Source organism: Notechis scutatus, chromosome 3, assembly GCF_049901735.1.
Source record: "Notechis scutatus isolate UNSWTSFEM ecotype Mainland chromosome 3, rNotScu1.2, whole genome shotgun sequence".
Lineage (NCBI taxonomy): Eukaryota > Metazoa > Chordata > Lepidosauria > Squamata > Elapidae > Notechis > Notechis scutatus.
This window is the reverse complement of record NC_142011.1, coordinates 53,681,947-53,702,042: the sequence shown is the minus strand read 5'-3', so window position 1 is coordinate 53,702,042 and position 20,096 is coordinate 53,681,947. Positions and strand designations below refer to the sequence as shown.

General features: G+C 38.2%; 2 protein-coding genes and 1 non-coding gene across 5 annotated transcripts in view; 1 reads left to right on the top strand and 2 right to left on the bottom strand.

Annotated features, from left to right (window-relative positions):
• Nucleotides 1-6,816, bottom strand: part of ELAPOR1 (endosome-lysosome associated apoptosis and autophagy regulator 1) — a 51,706-nt gene extending 44,890 nt beyond the window's left edge. For all 3 annotated transcript variants that reach the window (XR_003371813.2, XM_026677881.2, XM_026677883.2), the window contains exon 1: nucleotides 6,563-6,816. Coding sequence is in view for 2 of the 3 variants with exons in the window: in XM_026677881.2 (XP_026533666.1) it covers nucleotides 6,563-6,742 (180 nt within the window). In the remaining variant the exon portion in view is untranslated. The remainder of the gene's footprint in view (nucleotides 1-6,562) is intronic.
• A 36-nt stretch (nucleotides 6,817-6,852) lies between these two features.
• Nucleotides 6,853-15,336, top strand: CFAP276 (cilia and flagella associated protein 276). The gene is made up of 5 exons (XM_026678115.2): nucleotides 6,853-7,803; nucleotides 10,990-11,106; nucleotides 12,718-12,833; nucleotides 13,553-13,680; nucleotides 13,999-15,336. Exons 1-5 carry the CDS (start codon nucleotides 7,726-7,728, stop codon nucleotides 14,067-14,069), a joined length of 510 nt encoding a protein of 169 aa, XP_026533900.1. The 5' UTR covers nucleotides 6,853-7,725; the 3' UTR covers nucleotides 14,070-15,336.
• Nucleotides 15,337-17,925: 2,589 nt separating this feature from the next.
• LOC113418865 (small Cajal body-specific RNA 2) lies at nucleotides 17,926-18,305 on the bottom strand. The gene has a single exon (XR_003371818.1).
• Nucleotides 18,306-20,096: the final 1,791 nt, after the last annotated feature.

Below are 20,096 nucleotides of genomic sequence, written 5' to 3'. Positions count from 1 at the left end.
AACAAGCATGGTCTATATACTGATTAAATTCACATAATATAATAAAACAATAATAAATAACCACATTTTTAAAATGTGTGAATCAGGCCTTTCTCGTAGCAGAGTACAGAATATGAAACTAGTCACAGGGAGTTAAGCATATGTAGAAACCAACCCATTATAATTTCTTCCAACCATGATTACAAATAATTCTGGCTTATGTGGAATACACTTGATGTTTCTAATCTTGTCACAGCAGAGCTGGGAAAGAAGCAGCAGCAGGCAACACACATACTTGATTGATTGCAGCAAATCTCTCCCTCCTTACCTGTTGGCCCAGCTAGCCTGGCAAGACTGCTACAACCTACTGAAACAAACAAACAAACCCAATGAATATTTTCTCAAATATTTTTAATTCAGAAAAAGCGAAATTGGTCCTTGAATGTTTTGAAAGGTAAGCTTTGTAGTTGCTCTGCTTTATCTATGGACATTTTGAAGAACCAAGACATGTCTATTTCTATGTGTTAATTTACTATTATTTTTCATCACTTCTACCATTTTTTCCTAAATGATAGAAAAGCTGAAGGGGCAGAAGACAGAAAAGAAGTGACATCTCCATTTGCTGAGATTGCTACCAGTTCCACTGTAGCCTCCCCTCTATCTGACTTGTCAGAAGGAACAACATCATCTATTCTGAACCTTGCCTGTGGGCCTCAATTCCTTCACAATTATTAGAAGAGCCATTAAACATTAATAACTGTTGACTGAGATCCTTGTTTTCCTTGGTCCACCCATCAACTTTTCCTTCTGTGTCTTATCTTTGTAGTTGACTAAAGGAATTGCCTAACTCTGGAAACCTTTAACAGTAAAGAGCAGGATAGAAATTAATGCAACCAAGATTCTCTAAATGTTCAATAAACTGCTTTAGCTTTCACTTGTCGAGACTATAATTACAAATGTGTTAATATGTGACCTATTTAATTAATTAATCCCTTCTAATTTTTTCTTATATTTTGAGTTGTGACAAATCACATACCTTCCAGCCCCCATGCCATCTACTGATTGTAGTATAATTCACAAATCCAAATAATATATTATTTATTTTTATTTTATTTATTTTATTTGGTTTGTCAATTGCTTACAAGATAATAGGTATAAGTAAAAACATAGTTATGAATACATGGATAAGAAAAATAAAAGAAACAATAGGACAGGGACAGTAGGCAGGTTGGTGCGCTTATGCAGGCCCCTACAGACTTCTTAGGAAAGGGGTGAGGCCAATAGTATACAGTCTAAGGTTAAAGTTTTTGGGGTTTGGGGAAGAAACCACAGAATCAGGTAGAATATTCCAGACATTGACCACTCTGTTGCTGAAGTTGTATTTCCTGCAAATCAAGTTTGTTGCGATTAACCTTGAGTTTGTATCTATTGTTTGCTCTTGTATTGTTATGGTTGAAGCTGGAATATGATTATGATAGATTGGTTGCACAATCAGCCAGATATTTAGATTGGATTTGGCATTTTATCCTATCGGGTTCTTCCCAAGGACCTTGAATAGGCAGATATTGATGTTTGATGATGTTAAAGATACCATCATAGGATGTAGGCTATTCCAAGTGAAGCTGCCTTTTCTAATTGCTTGATGGTGATTTTGTCAATGAGGATGGTCTTCAAGTGGTTTTGGGATTGAATCTAAAATGCCTATTTACTAGTGGCACTGTTTTTGTTTTTGTTTTGTTTCTGTTGCCACAGTCGTTCTATTTCTATTTGCAAGTTTGTTTCTGTTTTTTTTTTTTTTTTATTTTCTCCAGTTCTGGCTTGTTGGAATTCTAAACCTAAAGCACTTTAGTTTTCTCATTTTCTATTAGTTTGTCTATTTTGTAATCCTGTTATTTTCACAAAATGTGAAATCACAGCTATCACTTCTTTAACTAGTGTTGGCCTTCATCCACATCAAGTTCTTCCCACAAACCTAGGACGTCATAATCTCTTGGTGTAGTATATGTGCAGATACAAGCAGTGTTGCCTTTTGTAATCAATTGATGGAATTTTGTCATAAATTGAGGATAATCTGTACTTTATGATCTTCTCCAATGCTTTATCTTCTCTTCTACTGTATAGCCCCTGGTATTGCCACATCAATTATCCACACTTTCTTCCTTTCAACCACAGTTACAATAAATCTGGTATGTTATGAATCAAGATCTTTTATCAACTTGTATTTGGAAATTCCACAATATTTTAACCTGCTCATCTTTGACAGTTTTTCAACTCATCAAGTTTTCATTACTAGCACATGATAACTTTTATAGATGTTCCAGTGAATCATTCTGGTGACTGTGTTATGTTGTTGTTTATTATCAGTTTGTGCTATCTTCCTGCATGAGCTCCATATATGACCTGCTGTTTCTTTTACCCCTTTGCACATTCTGCACTTTGGGGCATTTAATGATTTTTCTATTCTGGCCTTGATTGCATTAAGTTGAACAACTTGTTCTTATGATATGGGCTCTTTTTCTTGATTTTTCTTATATTTTTATCCTGCCTTTTATATATTGTGGTCAACAAAAGATGGTAATACTTAGTACTCCTGCTTTCTATTTTCCCTACAACAATAACTCTGAGCAACAATTTAGGCTGAGAGAGAATGACTGGTTCTAAGTCCTCCAACTGGGTTTCATGCCTAAGGGAAGATTGGAATTCATAGTTTCCTGGTTTCTAGGCCAGCATGAAATTCCATATATACCAGATGTTGGAGGCACAAGAAGAGACAATTGTTTTGTCTGTTTTATTTTTAAAATATTCTAATCTGATGTATTCCAAATGTCACTGTCAACATTCCTAGTGAATATTGCCCAAATCCTTTGATATTTTTTTTGAAATAGCAACCACTGGATTAGAAGCTTACTTTCTCTATCCCCACCTCTTATTTTTCTCTCTTAACTAAAGTAACTGAGCAGTTATGATAGGATTTGGAACAATGCTTAACTCTTCCATGGCCATAACCCTAAATAGGAAAGGAGCTAAAAAAAAAAATCAATGTTGCCCTTTGTTTTCCTCACCACCTTCTTTGTATCACCTTAAGTGATGCCTTCAGGTCAGAACTGAAGTTGCCAAATAAAACATCTTTTACTCTTGGCCCACATAGGTCCATCAGCTGAAACTTGGTGGCAATTCTCCACTGGCTGGAAATCAGGCTCTTTGCAAAATGCATCTAGCTGCTCGCATGGCTTCAGGACATCTGTGGGCAGAACTAATCTTGCCTATAACTTGAAATCTTTAAATGACTTGTATTGTCCTTAAATGTATTTATTATTACTTTCCTTTTCTCAGTATCCCAGCACACTAAAAGCAACTATAACATTTCCATTTCAGGCTTGAAGTTGATGAGATATTTATATACCATTCGTATGATATCATTAATAATAAAAGCTAAGCACAGGTGTTGATTCTCTTCATTTAGGTGTGCTGCCGAAGGCAGAGTTACAGACTACCAAGCACTGTAGTGCTCCTATCTAGGCTTTAAGAAACCTTTTTTTCTATCCTAAACTCCAAAACTGTGAAAGTTATTAAAACCTGGCAACTCCTAGGACTTACTGTAATGGTAGCATTACCTGGGTGGGTCAAAAGCTGTGCAGGTCTTGCAATTTAAAAATAAAAAGGAGTGCACTGCTTGATATTTAATTTTAATCATCTTGTTTGACCAGTTAAAAAGGAAATAATTCATAAAACTGTTTTTATCAAATGAAAACCTAAGTACATAATGTAATTGCCAAGCTGATCACAGAGCCATCTGGCCATGAGCCAAAGTACATTCTCTTTGAAAAAAAGTTCTACTAATTTTCCAAGGGACTCACCTTCAACAGGAGTCACATTATATTTTTGTATGCGAACCTGAAATGATTTGGAATAAATCTCTAACATTTAATTATAACTTGTTTCTGAGGAAATTAAATTTCTTCAGTTAGCAGCACTTTTAATGAAATAAACTTTTGGGCAATTGAAATGGTAAGAATTTTTGATGCTGTAGTTAAACCAAATATTTATTTTTATATAATCATGAGAGAACAGAGAAAAGAGTGTCCTGAATACTTTTCCATCAAAAAGACATAGTGCTGATCAATCTGAAATTATTCCACATTATCCTGGGATTTACATTAATCTCTTAGCCTATATGATAGACCATTGGGAATTATTTTGTACAGACCCACATCAAAATAATATTTTTTCTCTGCTCACCACTACAAACTATCAAATGAACATTTTCAAAGACTCCAGAAGAGTCTTTTCTTTGGAGATCAGAAAGTCAAAATGGTGACCATAACACCAAAGTCCTAGCCCTTTTATATATGTCACCATGTAACACACATAAACAAGGGACAGGTCTTCAGTCAAGTGGTCCCAGCTACCTTCTTGATTTTTTTATCCCTGCCCTTCTGCCCATGGATACTCCTTTACCTTCAGCTTAGAGTATTGTTAAAGACTGAATGTACAGCTCCAGTAATAAACCCACATCTACACACAGATCTCATTTTCATACATATTTACAAAAAACATATTTATAAAAGGCACAACAAATTCATCCATGTGTTGGTCCCATAACAAAATGTATGCATTCATATCCTTGATTCAGAAACAATATGTCTTTGGGGGGGAAACTAGTATTGTAACTTTTTCATGGCCTCCTAGTGAGTCTTCAGGAAAATCTGGATGGTCTCTATGAAAGCTTAACAGTACTTATTGGACTCCTGATTTTATCCACTACACTCATGTTTCCATTAGAGTTGGAACTGCAACATTCACGATCATACCAATAATATAGCCTGCTCAAAATTGAATTGATGCTCTGTGGTTATATCCCATTCTCGTATTGATTTTTAAAATGTTCAGGATTTAAGAAGTCATATTTTCATAATTTTATAGTTTGTTTATTTTGAGCCACTATATTGTCAATAAATACAGAAAACAAAGAAATGATTACTGCATAAGCAGTAATAAAATAAAAAGCAACCTGTATATTTTATAGATACATGTATGCATAATGTATATATACAAGATTTCACTGTAAACTTTCCTCAACTAGCTATCCTTTAGCTATGATAAGACTTCATTTCTCAAGTTCCAAAACAGCAGGGCACTAGGTTGACAAAAGTTACCAAATTCAGCTTCATATGGGCAGAAAGTCTTTTCTGGCAATTGCAATAACTTTTGAAGTGGTACAATTTTCAGTGTAATGAGTTGAAAAAAATTCTACTCATAAAGCTGCAAAAGGAAAAATACTATGTTTCAATCAATTCAGAAAAGTACTATTCCAAAGCAATTTTAAAAAGAGAACTATATGGCAAGATGTGTCACTTGCCTCACCCACTTCAGCCTCTGGAATGCAAAATTCGTCTGTATAACAAAAGCAAATACAAGAGTATTAACTCTCATGCGCCTGGCTGCTTTTTTACCATAATTATTTTACCCCATTTTATTTCATTGTATTTAGTATCATTTTCATACTTTATATCTTTCAAAAAGAAACAAAAACAAGCTCTGAAGCCATTAAGGTAATGCTATATTAACTACTAGGAAGTTAACACTGTAGTCTGACTCAGTGAAAACCTTCCACGTAAGCTGAAGGAATAAAATAGGCAAACATTTGGTCAATTTCCCAAGGTAAATTTGCAGACAGCACCTAGTGGGTGTGGGATCCAGACAAACAAATATTAATGCGCTAGAAAGTTAAGCAGCAGTTTAAAGACACACTCTCTCTTCTGCTTTGCAAGTTGTATCCCAGCAATTTGCTTTGCTTTAAGCCAAGGCAGGTATCGCTGTTGGTTTTGGAACATATGCTTAGGCCAAAGAGACTGTTAAAATGACAAGGAACACAGCTGCATCTTAAAAGGGTAACACATCTTTAAGCAAAAGCCCATGTCGCCATAAATATGCTATAAACAGCTACATTGGAGGTAGAATGGGTGGGTCTTTAGAGAGCATCAACACCTGTCCATTTCTATGGAGATAACAGGTCTCACAGGCAGCAGGTGCAAAGTTCAGAGGGCAACGATTTAATGAAACTCGGCCCCACTGCTGATTCATTGCTGTCCAAAATTTTGCTCATTCTGACATCTTATCCTTTAAGGGAGGCATTAAGTTAGTGGTATGAAGTTAGTTTAGTTCCACGTTTAACACACACAGAGAGAGTTAGCCCATTAAATAGAAATAACAAATGGCGTTATTAGTTGTCCAAAACCCTTGGGGGGAAGTGGCGGCAGATGTTTATGTTTGCCAATGGCCATCTCAATCAAAATCTGCCAAAGGTGTTGCTTTTGCTCATTCAGACCTAAACTAAAATAAGACCTAAACGGGACGCAGCGAGCGTGGCTTTTCCTTTACTTTGATGGGAGAGTGCTTATTTTTTTATTTTTTTTTGGGGGGAGGGACTTCCACAAGGATATTTCGCCCATGATTTGAAGGCAGGACCTCCCGATTCCACTCTTGCGACCTGATCACAGATGCGCCCCCAAGCGCTGCCTTCCCCCCACTCCCCACGCCAGCGAAGAAAGAGTAAGATGTCACCCTGTCCCTCCGCGGGTACCTCTTTGCAGGCGTGGAGATTCTCCCCCTGGGTAGCGGCGCCCGCCCAAAGCAGCAACGACAGACAGAGCAGAAGGAACGGCAGGCGCCTCCAGCCGATCCCAACAGGGTGGCGGCGGCAGCAGCAGCACCAGCATCTGGTTATCCCCTCAGCGGGATGAAGCCTGCCAGCCCCAGCCATGGTGGCGCAGGAGAAACAGCGAGGAGCCGGTTAGTCGCGCTGCGCCTCGGGCGGGCAGGCACCGATTCAGGTGCGACGGGAGCCGCGCTCTCGGGCAGAAAGGGATGCAAGGAGCCCGCCCCGCCCCCCCCCTCGGACCGCCCACACCTCGCTGCCTAGCAACCGCAGCTGCCTCCTCCGCGCGGCCCTCCCGAGGCCAAGGAGCACCTGAGGCTCGGGAAGCGCGCGAGTCGCTGTGGCGCGCGGCGAAGGGAAAGCCGTTTGCTTTCGAAGCGCTCCTTCAGCCGCCCCCCCAGCAAGGCCTCGCCGGAGTCGCTCAAGCCACGCGCGCTGCACTAACGATCCAATCCTGAGCCGGGCAACGGGTGGCGCTTTGGAGCGGCCGGTGGGGGGATCGTCCGAGCGCAGCAACCCGACCCACTTCGCCCCTCGCCTGCCGGCTCCTGGGAGCTCGCTTCCCCCTTAACCCCAAGTTCTCGGGCGCTGAAACTATTAAATGGGCTGCCTCGCTTCTCATTTTGGTGTTTGACTGGCACTGCCTTAAATGTTTCCGTTCCCCTGGGACTAACTCTTCGGAGTAATCCCGCTGGGATTTAGGAGAGGAGAAAAATTGGTCTTTCAGAAGCTATTCAATGCGCTTAAAGCATGGGCCGTAAAAATGAAGGCTCGACTTTATAAGCATCCTTATAAAAGGGGATTTTTCTTTATTTCGTGTGAAGGCGCTTTTCAAGCGCGTGCTGGTTTCTGTCCTTTCCAACCTCGCGCCGTTTTTTGTGGTCTTTTTCTGCCTCCCAAGAACTTCGCTTTTATTTCCAGCCATTAGTGGGTGCTTTGACACGTAGTGACCGGAAGACTCTAAAAGACCCTGTCGCCTAGCAACCGCCACCATATCCTAAACAAAACTGAAACGCGGGGAGAGAAATCGGCACTCGCAATTGACAGTTTTGGCGGCTGGCAATCCTACTACTGCGAAAGTCTGGAGTATGTCACCCGCTAGGAACTCTTTTCCATTCCCTAATTACGAAAATGAAAATACATACAGTGGTAATAGGAATGCACAGGTAAGAGAGATCCCTTTACAGAGAGAGAGGGAGGGAGGGAGGGGGGAGGGGGAGAGAGAGAGAGAGAAGCATTTGCATTGTGGTGCATTTTGTTTATCCTAATGAAATTTAGAAGCCAGATGCTATTAACTCGATAGGACAGCCTCCTTTTAGAGTCTTAATAATGTTTTACAGATGATGCTGGAAACTACTTGTGAACTTAAGATACACATTTTATGTTTATTAATACAGGATAAAATGTGGAGATCTGACTTCAAAAATAACTCTAAATATACCTAGTATGTGCAAAATGCAGACCTGGGAAATTTATCCTATTTTTCTTGCTTTTCAGACAATTACTGTCCCTTAATGACTTATACACTGCTCAAAAAAATAAAGGGAACACAAAAATAAGACATCCTACATCTGAATGAATGAAATATTCTTATTAAATACTTAGTTCATTACATAGTTGAATGTACTGACAACAAATCACACAAAAATTATCAATGGAAATCAAATTTAGCAACCCATGGAGGTCTGGATTTGGAGTTACACTCAAAATTAAAGTGGAAATAAAACACTACAGGCTGATCCAACTTTGATGTAATGTCCTTAAAACAAGTCAAAATGAGGCTCAGTAGTGTGTGTGGCTTCCACATGCCTGTATGACCTCCCTACAACGTCTGGGAATGCTCCTGATGAGATGGATGGTCTCCTGAGGGATCTCCTCCCACACCTGGACTAAAGCATCCCCCAACCCCTGGACAGTCTGTGGTGCAACGTGCCATTGGTGGATGGAGCGAGACATGATGTCCCAGATGTGCTCAATTGGATTCAGGTCTGGGGAAAGGGCGGGCCAGTCCATAGCATCAATGCCTTCATCTTGCAGGAACTGCTGACACACTCCAGCCACATGAGGTCTAGCATTGTCATGCATTAGGAGGACCCCAGGGCCAACTGCATCAGCATATGGTCTCATAAGGGGTCTGAGGATCTCATCTCGGTACCTAATGGCAGTCAGGCTACCTCTGGCGAGCACATGGAGGGCTGTGCAGCCCCCTAAAGAAATGGCACCCCACACCATTACTGACCCACTGCCAAACCGGTCATGCTGGAGGATGTTGCAGGCAGCAGAACGTTCTCCATGGCGTCTCCAGACCCTGTCATGTCTGTCACATGTGCTCAGTGTGAACCTGCTTTCATCTGTGAAGAGCACAGAACGGCAGTGGCAAATCTGCCAATCTTGGTGTTCTCTGGCAAATGCCAAACATGCACAGTGTTGGGCTGTAAGCACAACCCCCACCTGTGGACGTCGGGCCCTCATACCACCCTCATGGAGTCTGTTTCTGACCATTTGAGCAGTCACATGCACATTTGTGGCCCACTGGAGGTCATTTTGCAGGGCTCTGGCAGTGCTCCTTCCTGTCCCTCCTTGCACAAAGGCAGAGGTAGCAGTCCTGATGCTGGGTTGTTGCCCTCCTCCACGTCTCCTGATGTACTGGCCTGTCTCCTGGTAGCACCTCCATGCTCTGGACACTACGCTGACAGACACAGCAAACCTTCTTGCCACAACTTGCATTGATGTGCCATCCTGGATGAGCTGCACTACCTGAGCCACTTGTGTGGGTTGTAGACTCCATCTCATGCTTCCACTAGAGTGAAAGCACCACCAGCATTCAAAAGTGACCAAACCATCATCCAGAAAGCATAGGAACTGAGAAGTGGTCTGTGGTCACCACCTGCAGAACCACTCCTTTATTGGGGATGTCTTGCTAACTGCCTATCCACCTGTTGTCTATTCCATTTGCACAACAGCATGTGAAATTGATTGTCAGTCAGTGTTGCTACCTAGGTGGACAGTTTGATTTCACAGAAGTGTGATTGACTTGGAGTTACATTGTGTTGTTTAAGTGTTCCCTTTATTTTTTTGAGCAGTGTATATAGAGAGAAATAGGCATTCCACCCAGATTAATAAATCAAGATGCACAAGCAAGAGACTTGAAGGCAACAGATAAATTGTCAAAATTAAGTGATCTTCTCTTGCTATAATGTTCTTCATAAAAATGCAAACCATAAAGAGAGCACAATGCAATTATTATAGGTATGTTTATATTTCACTGAGGTAATGAGAACTTCCTTAAACAAGGGGATTAGGAAAACAAGGGGATTAGGAAGACAAGAAAACACTGAACTACTGTAAAACATAACAATAGAATCTCTGTCAAAATGTATACCAAAGATCTGATTGGTCAGATACTCAAATCTGAGTTAAGCCAAGCAATCAGTTTTGTCCAGGTCAAGCATCAATTTTGGGTTTTGTTACGAAGTAGGTAAGTTAACATCAGTCTTCCCCAATGTGATGCCCTTCAGAGGTATTAGACTGAATAATCTGGCAAGATGTTTATGCATTTTATTCCAACTTCTCTTGAGGGTAACAGATTGAGGAAGATTGCCTAAAATATGTTGAGAATTCTTTGTAACTACAATCTTAAAAACACAAGAGCAGTTCTATATAACATTTTATATTTCCTTTAAAGCAAGAATGATTTGATATTATCCATCTGCTGAAATCTGTTGCTATTCTGGGTTCCTCATTGACTGCCTGTCAGAAGGTTGCAAAAGGTGATCGATCACAAGATCACAAGTCATTGGAATCATCAAATACATCCCAGTTGCCAAGTGTCCAAATTTAATTATATGACCATGGGGACATGGCAACTGTCATAAATCAGTTTTTTCAGTACTGTTGTAACTTTGGTCACTTAAATTGAGACTACCTATACACAGGTTTTTCTAATCAGAGAAAAAGTCAACTTCACTTAATATATCAGTACATACAAACCACGTTATTAACAACTGCTGATGCATTTAACAACTGTGGCCAGAAAGGTCATAAAAGCAAAACTCGTTTAGCAACTGTCTTGCTTAGCAATGGAAATTTTAGGATCAATTATAGTCATAAGTCAAGGACTAGCTGTATTTCTTTGTCTTACTGCGTGTGGCTATCTGGATTAATCCTATATTTTAAACATACACAAGTCAATAGGACTGAAGTAGTCATGAAAAGGCCAATATTTTGACTGCGTATGTGCATTTCTTGGATCCCAAGTTCAGTAATTAGACAATATTGGAAGAGATAATGTAAGTTAGGTTTTATGTTTTAATGACGTCAGTATAATAAGTTTAATATTCTTATTGATCCAGAAAAGCTCCTATTGCATGCCCCCCCACCTTTCTCAGCAACAAGACACCTGGAATCGGCTACATGGAAATGCAACTTTAGCAAGCATTAGAAGAGAAGTCTGGTACTCAGAACCTGAGGTAAAAAAGAAATATTGCCATCTTTGTTGTTTTTTCAAGGTGTCTTCTCTCTTCTTGAGCCCCTTACTATCCCTTCTTTAAAATGCCTTATAAATATATGTGTATTAAATAGACCAAAGGACACTTCAATTTGAAAATGTTTGTTTGGAATAGTCAGTGAGTCTTTGGAAATTTTGACAAGTCCTTGAGTCAATTTTTATCAAGCAGAAGTACACCTTTCTAGCTTTGAAGGCTTCTAGATGCATTAATAGGGAAGCTGTTAAATTTTGAACTTGATTCACATGAGAAACAGATGCATGGAGTGATCTTAATTTGAAAAGGAGGGAAATACTGTGTAAGGGATCAATTCCTTGAATAGGTTAATTATTAATAGTACTTTAAAGATTTGCAGTTATATTTTGAATGTAGTTACTTGTCAGTATATTCAGTTTAAATATGTATGATTAGAACATCACCTAATATGTTTACCAGATTCAGAGAAGAAATTCTTGAATGTTTAATAGCTGTATTTGAAATACATCCTAACAATTCAATTCTATACAAATTAGATGGTAATATTTTATTTGTGGAATAAGGAATTCTTGGAAAATCAATGGGCCCAAGTTTTAAGAAATGCTAAATACACTTGTGACATATAGATGAAGTTACTTAATTAGAAATTCTTGCTTCATGTTTACTGAACTTTCCAAATAAAATTTTATTCCTAAGCATTTTTTGTCATGGCATTTCTCATAATGGCATTGTAAAATATTTCTGGGCTCTTTATATAATTTGGTTGTATTTTGTCATAGTTTCATTTGATTTCAAATCATTAATATAATTTTAGAGAATATAGTTAGATATATAACTGGAATTTTAAATTGCATTCCAAAATTACAGAATTTTACATTGTATTAAGAATTCTCCTGAGGAGTACTTTAGTCTGAGATTGGTTGTTTTCTGGCATATGTTTCATTACCAAACTAGATACCATCATCAGTGCTACTATGGAATGGGGTTTGCTTGCATTTTACTCTAATTGGCACAAACATTGGGATCAGTTAAGAGAATCAGCCGATACAGGGAAAAAGAACACTCCATGTATCAAGAGTGAATTCTAGAGATGTGTTTTGATTTTTGAAATATATTTATACTATAGAATGAGAAGATAATTACTATAATTCTATATGGTCTAGATCTATATGACCAAGGTAGATAGATATTATATAGATTTTTCAAAATCCATTTTTATTATTTGATATATTTTTAATTATATTATTTCTACTAATTTCACTATAAAAGAAAACACAGTAGAATGAAGCAACTTATATTGATATATGAATTACAGGTGTTTGGATAGGGCATCTTGCTTTTCTGTGTTGTTGTATAGACACATTCTACTAATCTGGGTAGATATGTAAAATAGTGCCATTTTGCACCTTAATTCTGAGAACATTGCAAGGTTCTTACCCTGATACATAGCTTCATTTTTGTCTTCTCAGTTTTGCGGTTAAACAGGCAATTCCTGAAAAGTTTGCATATACTATTTCACTTTTAAAACATCTCTACTACACTACCCCTAATTTATGCTTGTAAATCAACATGCTTCCCACTTATCAATCTCATTTGCAGATTTCTAAAGACAGTTTGGATTTTAACCTCAGTTCTCTATACAATCATCATGAAGACCTGCTTAAAGACAAAAGTCAAGTAGTCCTCCATAAAGAGACCCTCCTGGATGAACATGGGTAAACATAAGTTTTTATTCTTCTAAATTTAAAAAACGAACATCAGACTTCAGTGGATGCATACTCTACTAGTGCTGCAATTCTTATAGCTATGAAACTAACAATAGGATGTACATTGGGTGATCAATAAATCCATAGTCATAATTCTATCAATCCTATTTATTAGATTATATTTTTACATTAAACAAGTGTCCACATTTCATTTTCTTCAGGGAAAATTTCAACTGGTATCAGGCACGTAAAATACGTATTTAATATTATTACCTTTATTGTCAAGAGTACATGTGTACAATGAGATATTAATATTTTCAATCTGAAATAAAGACAAATGCATGGGTGAAAACATAACGTAGATATTTCCAAGATCTAGAATGCAGTTTTTTGACTACTGTGTAGACATATACTTGAGAATACTTTAAAGTCATTTATCAGGATAGTTTAATTCATTTTCTGTACTGAGCAGGTGATCGGACTCCATAACCTAAATGGCCCTTTTTAACTCTATGAATCAATAATTCCTGTTAATTCTAAGTGTTCTCAGACATTTGAACAGTGTACTACTGTTTCCTTAACTGAATAGCCCTATCCTACTTCTTTTACTTAATGAAAGATTTACACAATTCATTAATTCACTTTAATGTTTACCATTCAACAATTATATCTGCCCAAAATGCAACACTTTCTTGCTAATGCATGTCCTTTGTTTTTGAGCACGGCAGAACACTGAAGGGTTTAGAGCCTGTGAAGAAATACGCTTCAGTTCAGCATCCTACCTCCAAGGGTATTACTGTGAAACACTGGGTTAATCCTGTAAAAGAATCTATCCACCACATTGAGGGAGCCATTGGTAAGCATGACCATTAAATGCCTTTTTTGATTGAAGAGGAGCTAGGATAAGAACAGAAACCTTTTCAGTAGATCGATTTCCAAATACCTTTTCCTCATTAATTTGGTAGTTCTTTAAAAAATGTTCCCAGCTGTATAACTTACAGTATTTTAAAGATAGAATCATTAAAAAATCAAGAGTTCTATATCTTTGTTCCATTGCAAGATATCAGTTTTGTGTGTGTGTGTGTGTGTGTGTGTGTGTGTGTGTGTGTGTTGGGGGTGTCAATTCTCAGAACAGTGAATGACAGCTGACAAAATGTTTTGTCTTTGTTTACAGAATCTCCACATACTGCTGCCACAAACAGTGGATATTCCCGTAAAGAGAATGGTGGGATCTTCTATCATTAATGTTATTTGCAGCGTCATGTCACAGTTTTATTCCCTTCTACCTGTAATTGCTGCCCATATGCTAACTCTTGGCTCACTGTATGCTTAGTTTTTAGATCATCCATTAAACCAGGCAACTTCACTGAATTTTAGTAAAAGCTCAGCTGTGCTGTATCTGAAAAAGCAGCTTGTTTTTGCCAATGGACCAAACCGCAAATGTATCAGACCTAATAAATTCATATATTTGATTAGGAGAATTCAGATAATAGAATCTAGTCCACTTTGGGTCAACTCCAAAAAAGGTACTATTTATTCTGAACCATAAACAATATTAATTTACACAATTTTAGCTAAAAGTATCTTAGTTAACAACTCCAAAGCAAAATATGAACATTGACTAAATCTTCAAAAAAAAAGTGTTTTTCAAAAACAAAATGCAAATAGAACTTCATTCCTAAATTATTCCTAATACAGTTATGGAGTACTTGAGAACACAAGTCACGACAAGAACAGAGTGATCCAACTTCTGAGGGCTAAAAACTATTACTGGTATATCAAGATCAAAAAGAATTCCAACAGGAACAAAGGCCAAATGCCAAAATACACAATTCTATAACCTTTAAAAAAAGTTCTGCAAGAAAAAAAATTGCCATAGATCAAGGAGACAGAGTATCTGGTGTCATTCATAAATGCCATGGCTGTGTGCAGACAGATTTAACAAAAGCAAGCTGAAGCCAAAGTTTGCCAATACAACTGAATCTCAAATCCAGCCCATTACTGAAATGGTATTTTCCCTTGGGGCTTTAAGCCTGGTACTTTTGAAACATTTTAGATTAGTTATAAGTGTGGGTGATAAGAATTTTTCTATACCTCCCAGATTTATCCACTTCCTGTCTCCTGCACAGAATTAATTTTTGACCCTTTATCTTCACATATAAAGCCATACTTTTAAAGATTTTCTCTCTTGTTCATTTTTTCATTATTTAGTATTATCTCCCTCCTGTTGCAGTTTTAACTACTGTAATCCATACTGCAGTAATATTCCCTTAGAATCAACCCACTCTTCTCTGCTGACCTTTTTGACACTCTAATATGTATTTTAGTTAATCTTTTCATCTATCTTCATATTATTGTCTTCTGGTTTCTGTGCTGTAATTTTTCTGTTTTTCTAATTTTTTTGTAGATTCCAGATAATTGTTTCACATTTCGTTCCAAGCAAACTATATTCCTTCTTGTATAGTATGAATATTAAATCATGCAATTTCATGAATAAAGATTCTAACCATTATATCATCTCAGTTAATTGGCATTAAAGGTTTCACTATATAGTTGTTCAGGGCATTTGAAACATAATCTCTTCCCAAGTCAGTTCTTGATGATTTGAATTGAAAATTCATCCATCTGAAGTCATTTTCTCCTGGTTTAATATATCACCATGCTGGCTTAGCGGTTTACAGACATGGAGATAAGCACTGGCCTAAAGTTGGCGATTAGCAGATTAAAACCCCCTAATGTTTTTAATTTTTAAAAAAATTAAACTTCAGATAAACACAAAATTTCCACTCTAAATTGCTTGGGGAGAATTTCAGTCGACACACAGAAAAAATGTATATTGCTGAACGTATTTTAGGCATTTTTCCAACCAACTGCAAAAATCTACAATTAAGCACTTATCTAAAATTAGCTTCCTTGTCCTGCTAGAATGATGTTTACGATAAGATTTTTTTTTAAAAAAAGTCTTACTACATTCATGTAAAGATTGGATTCAAACTGGTTACTCCCTGAACATTATCTCCTTGTATTCTGTGTTAGGGATATACACCCTAGCAGAACCTGCACGGCAGGCAGGCAGGCAGGCAAATATGTGATATAAATTTTTTTGTAGCTTACACTCAGTAAAACAGATACAATGTGCTAGCTAAATAGTTTATTCCAGTAAGATTTTTAGCATAGTCAAATAGTCCATATATCATACACTAGTTCAGTCCGTCCGGGGATTATTCAGTTGCAAAGTCCAGTGTCGAAAAAGAGGTCAGTAAACTTACAAATATCAGTCCAGTAATATATCTCTTCGCAGTAGAGATATGAAGAAGTAAAACCTCCTTTCTTCCTTCAGCAACAGTAGAGAACATGCAGTTATCACACCATCAATCCATCATAGTCTGCAAGCAATCCAGTAAGCCAGCAATCAATCAAGTTCTCTTGCTCCCTCTTATGGCGATTTACAGCTGCACCCAAAATTACATGCTTTGCAGTTAAAAGTGACACACACTTAAACTCACTATCATAGTCTATATATATTATTTTACCCAAACTACGTTAGGTAACCTATGTTATTCCTAACATTCTCAAGAGTAAAAACTCTTTGCAAAGCCAAGTTTCATAGAAATTCTAATTCTGCTTATATTATTTCTCATGCTAGTTTAAGAAGCCTTCCAACATAGAAAACAGACTTTCCAGGGAGCTTTGGATTTTGCAGCAAGCAAAATTTTGCTGTATATCAGGGGTATCAAACTGGCGGACCGTGGGCCAGGTGGTCATGTGCAGGCCACACCCACTCCAGCTCTGTGAAGGGGGAAAATGATACGTCACATGACAGCAACATGGCGTGGTGAGTTTGACACCTGTGCTGTATATTCTCTGCATTTACTGTCATGGAAAGATTACATCCCCAAAATATTGAACTCAAATATTTATTGCTAGCATAATTTTAGAAAAATATATGAGTATCTCATGCACCTTAAATAACATTAAAAATTAAATATTTATAAGTTCAACAAGCCAGACAATACATTGTGCTGCATTTGAAAAGTATATTGCTAGATCCTACACTTTAAAGTTGCATTTTTAACAAGCCAGAATGTAGGTTTTCCACTTAAGTTTGTCTATCCAGTCATGGTCAACTCTAGTGAGTGGTTCTCATCTCTATTTCTTAACTGAGCAAGCCAGAATTGTTCAAAGATGCTTCCATGGCCAACATGACTATACACTGAGGTACACAGAACGCTGTTACCTTCCCACTGAAGTAGTACCTATTAATCTACTTGCAATGGCATGCTTTTGAACTGCTAGGCAAGGAGCTGGGGCAAGTAACGAGACCTCACCTTGTCACACAACACTGCCAGCTAAACAAGCTCAGCTTTAACTGCTGAGCTATCATGCCCCAAAAATGTATTCTATAGGAATGCATACCAAGACATTGCCAGGAATGCATACCAAGACATGAAAAAGCAGAAATTAAACTATAGTGTCAGTTGATGATGAAGTACAACCCAAAGGCTTCATCTTGGTCTAATCTCATTTACAACTGGGTTCTTGTACCAACAAATAAAAATAAGAAATATCACTAGGGTTATTAGTGATAGGGTTTGTCCCATTTCAGTAACTTAACGAAGGTTTAAGTGATATTTGATATTTCAGAGGGATTGCTGGAACTTTTTAAAACTCCCTTGATCCCTCATTATCGACCATGATAGCTGGAAGTTTCTCATTCTGTTTTATGCTGGAATTTTAATTGTGATATTAGAAATAGCATTTTTTAAAAAAAGCAACTTCTCAAACTTGTATGCGCACACTAGTTCCTGAAGAGGAAGCTCTTAGTTTGGAGCTGTAAGAGGCAGCACCTTACCCACCATGCCCCCCTGTGCTTCGGATAAAATCCTTTTTTTTTTTTCTTCAAACCGTACTCAGATCGATCTTTAGAGCATCGCCAGCCTCTTGAGCGCATTAACTTTTGTTAAATTTTAAAGAAAGCACACTCAACTGCCGGCACATGGCTGCTGGTTAAGGAAAATCGAATCCCGACTTTAGTGGACGGCGGTGCTTCTAGCCCGAAGAATAAAAGGCCCACCAGAACAAAGAAGTTCCTCGGCTGAAGCCGGATCAGAATCGCTTCGATACACATTGGCTAGGAAGAGGAATTTTCCAAACCTCCAGCCTCATCTATCTGATCAATTCATCATCTCCGACAATACTGCCGCACGCCCATTAAACCTAAGCTTCTCTGTACAGCGCCAAGGGCTTCACAGAAGCGGCTCTTTTCATTTCAGGCCGGGAAGGCGGCATCATCTCGGCCCGATCAAATAAGATCAACGTGTAAAAGGTAAGTAATCGTTACAGAGCAGGGACACACACACACACCTCCCGATGCCTCACATAACACACACACACACACGCGCGCTACAGACGCGGTTCAAGCATAGCTTCCAAACCACACTCGCTCCCACCCGCAGGAACACCACGCTCGCGCTCCCTGACTGCCAACACAAAGATGGCGGGCAGGCCTCCACGGTTTATCTACCCCGCCCGCATTGCATTCTGGGCATCGCACAGATCTCTGGCCGGCTTTCCGGCTTTCCATGAGATCCTACGAGGGAGGAGGGAGCGCTGCGCACCAGAGCCGGCGCCTGATTGGTCGAACTAACTAGTCCGTCAGTGTTCGAATGGTCGAAATTTCGAAACGAGTTTAAGGCTCCCGGATAAGAAGTAGTTTCAGAACAACGTGTGGGGGAGTGGAGTAGTTTCAGTAGTTGCCTTTCCGCTTAAATTGTACTGCTTTTTCATTTGAATTTACTCTTCTTCTGCCACTCATCCGTGATTATTTGTTGTGCTGCATTACCCCGTTCATCTCCAAAGGCTTATCGAAACTAAGCAGATCGGTAGTCGGTACAGTAAGCCATAAACAGGGTAACAGTACGTTCTGCTCGTTTCCTTTCTGGATGTACAGTAAAGGTATGGTTTTCTTATTGGAACTTCATAGTGTGCCTAAACGTTTTAACTATGGTGTTCATCAAAAAGTCATCAACAATGGGAACTGATATAAAAATGCATTCATTATATGTGCACAGTATTACATTGCACATTGTACATTGCAATGTCCTACCTCTCAATGAATGCTTCAGCTTCAACCTTAACAATACAAGAGCACACAATAGATACAAACTCAAGGTAAACCGCACCAAACTTGATTGCAGGAAATACGACTTCAGCAACAGCGGTCAATGTCTGGAATACTGTACCTGACTCTGTGGTTTCTTCCCCAAACCCCAAAAACTTTAACCTTAGACTGTCTACTATTGACCTCACCCCTTCCCTAAGAGGTCTGTAGGGGGCGTGCATAAGCACACCAACGTGCCTTCCGTCCCTGTTCTATTTATTTTTTATTTTTCTCATATGTATACATTTCATGTATCCATAACTATGTTTATACTTACACCTGTTATCTTATAATTGCTTGACAAAATAAATAAAATAAAAATAAAATAAATAAAGTATTTCATAATAAATGCCATCTATGTTAGACTAGCGAGGACAATTACAGCTAAAATTTCCTTGAAAGCGACAGGCATTTAATATTTGGGATAAATACAGAAAAAGAATAAGTCCAGGTTTTTCCCTCTTAGCTTCGTTTTTAAATACAAAGAAAGCCAAACTATTTGTCTAGTGGAAAGGTAACAATTTGCTCAGGTTGCAAGACTTAAAATCTTTGGATTCTTACTTTGCAAGGGTATAATTTACCTGATTAGTCCTTTCAGATAAATAACACAAGAATAACTTCAAGAGCAACAGAGAATATATGTATTCAACTTACAACCATTGCTTGGTGGCAGTTTGAAGTTACAACAGCACTGAAAAAAAGTGGCTTATGACTGCTTTTCATACTGCCATTACAGCATCCCCAGTCACGTGATCCAAATTCAGATGCTTTGCAACTGGCATATATTTTCTGAAATGTTTTTGAAATGTAATGAACCAGTTTGATCATTTTTCTTGCATGATCAACCTCTTTGGAAAATAATTCATATCAGAGTGAAATGTGTATTTAAAGTTTAATCCCTTTTGTAACCTGCAATATTTTATTGAATTTTACCAAGTTGTATGTTTCATCTAAAGATACAGAACTAGTTGTATATGTTATCTGCAGAAAAAGTATTATATGCTTTTTATTGAAAAGGATGTTTGATTCCCTCCTTGGAAGAATGGTTATCAAATTATAGGAATATGCCTTGATGTCCAAAGTAATTTCATTTTTAAAGAGTAAATCTTGAT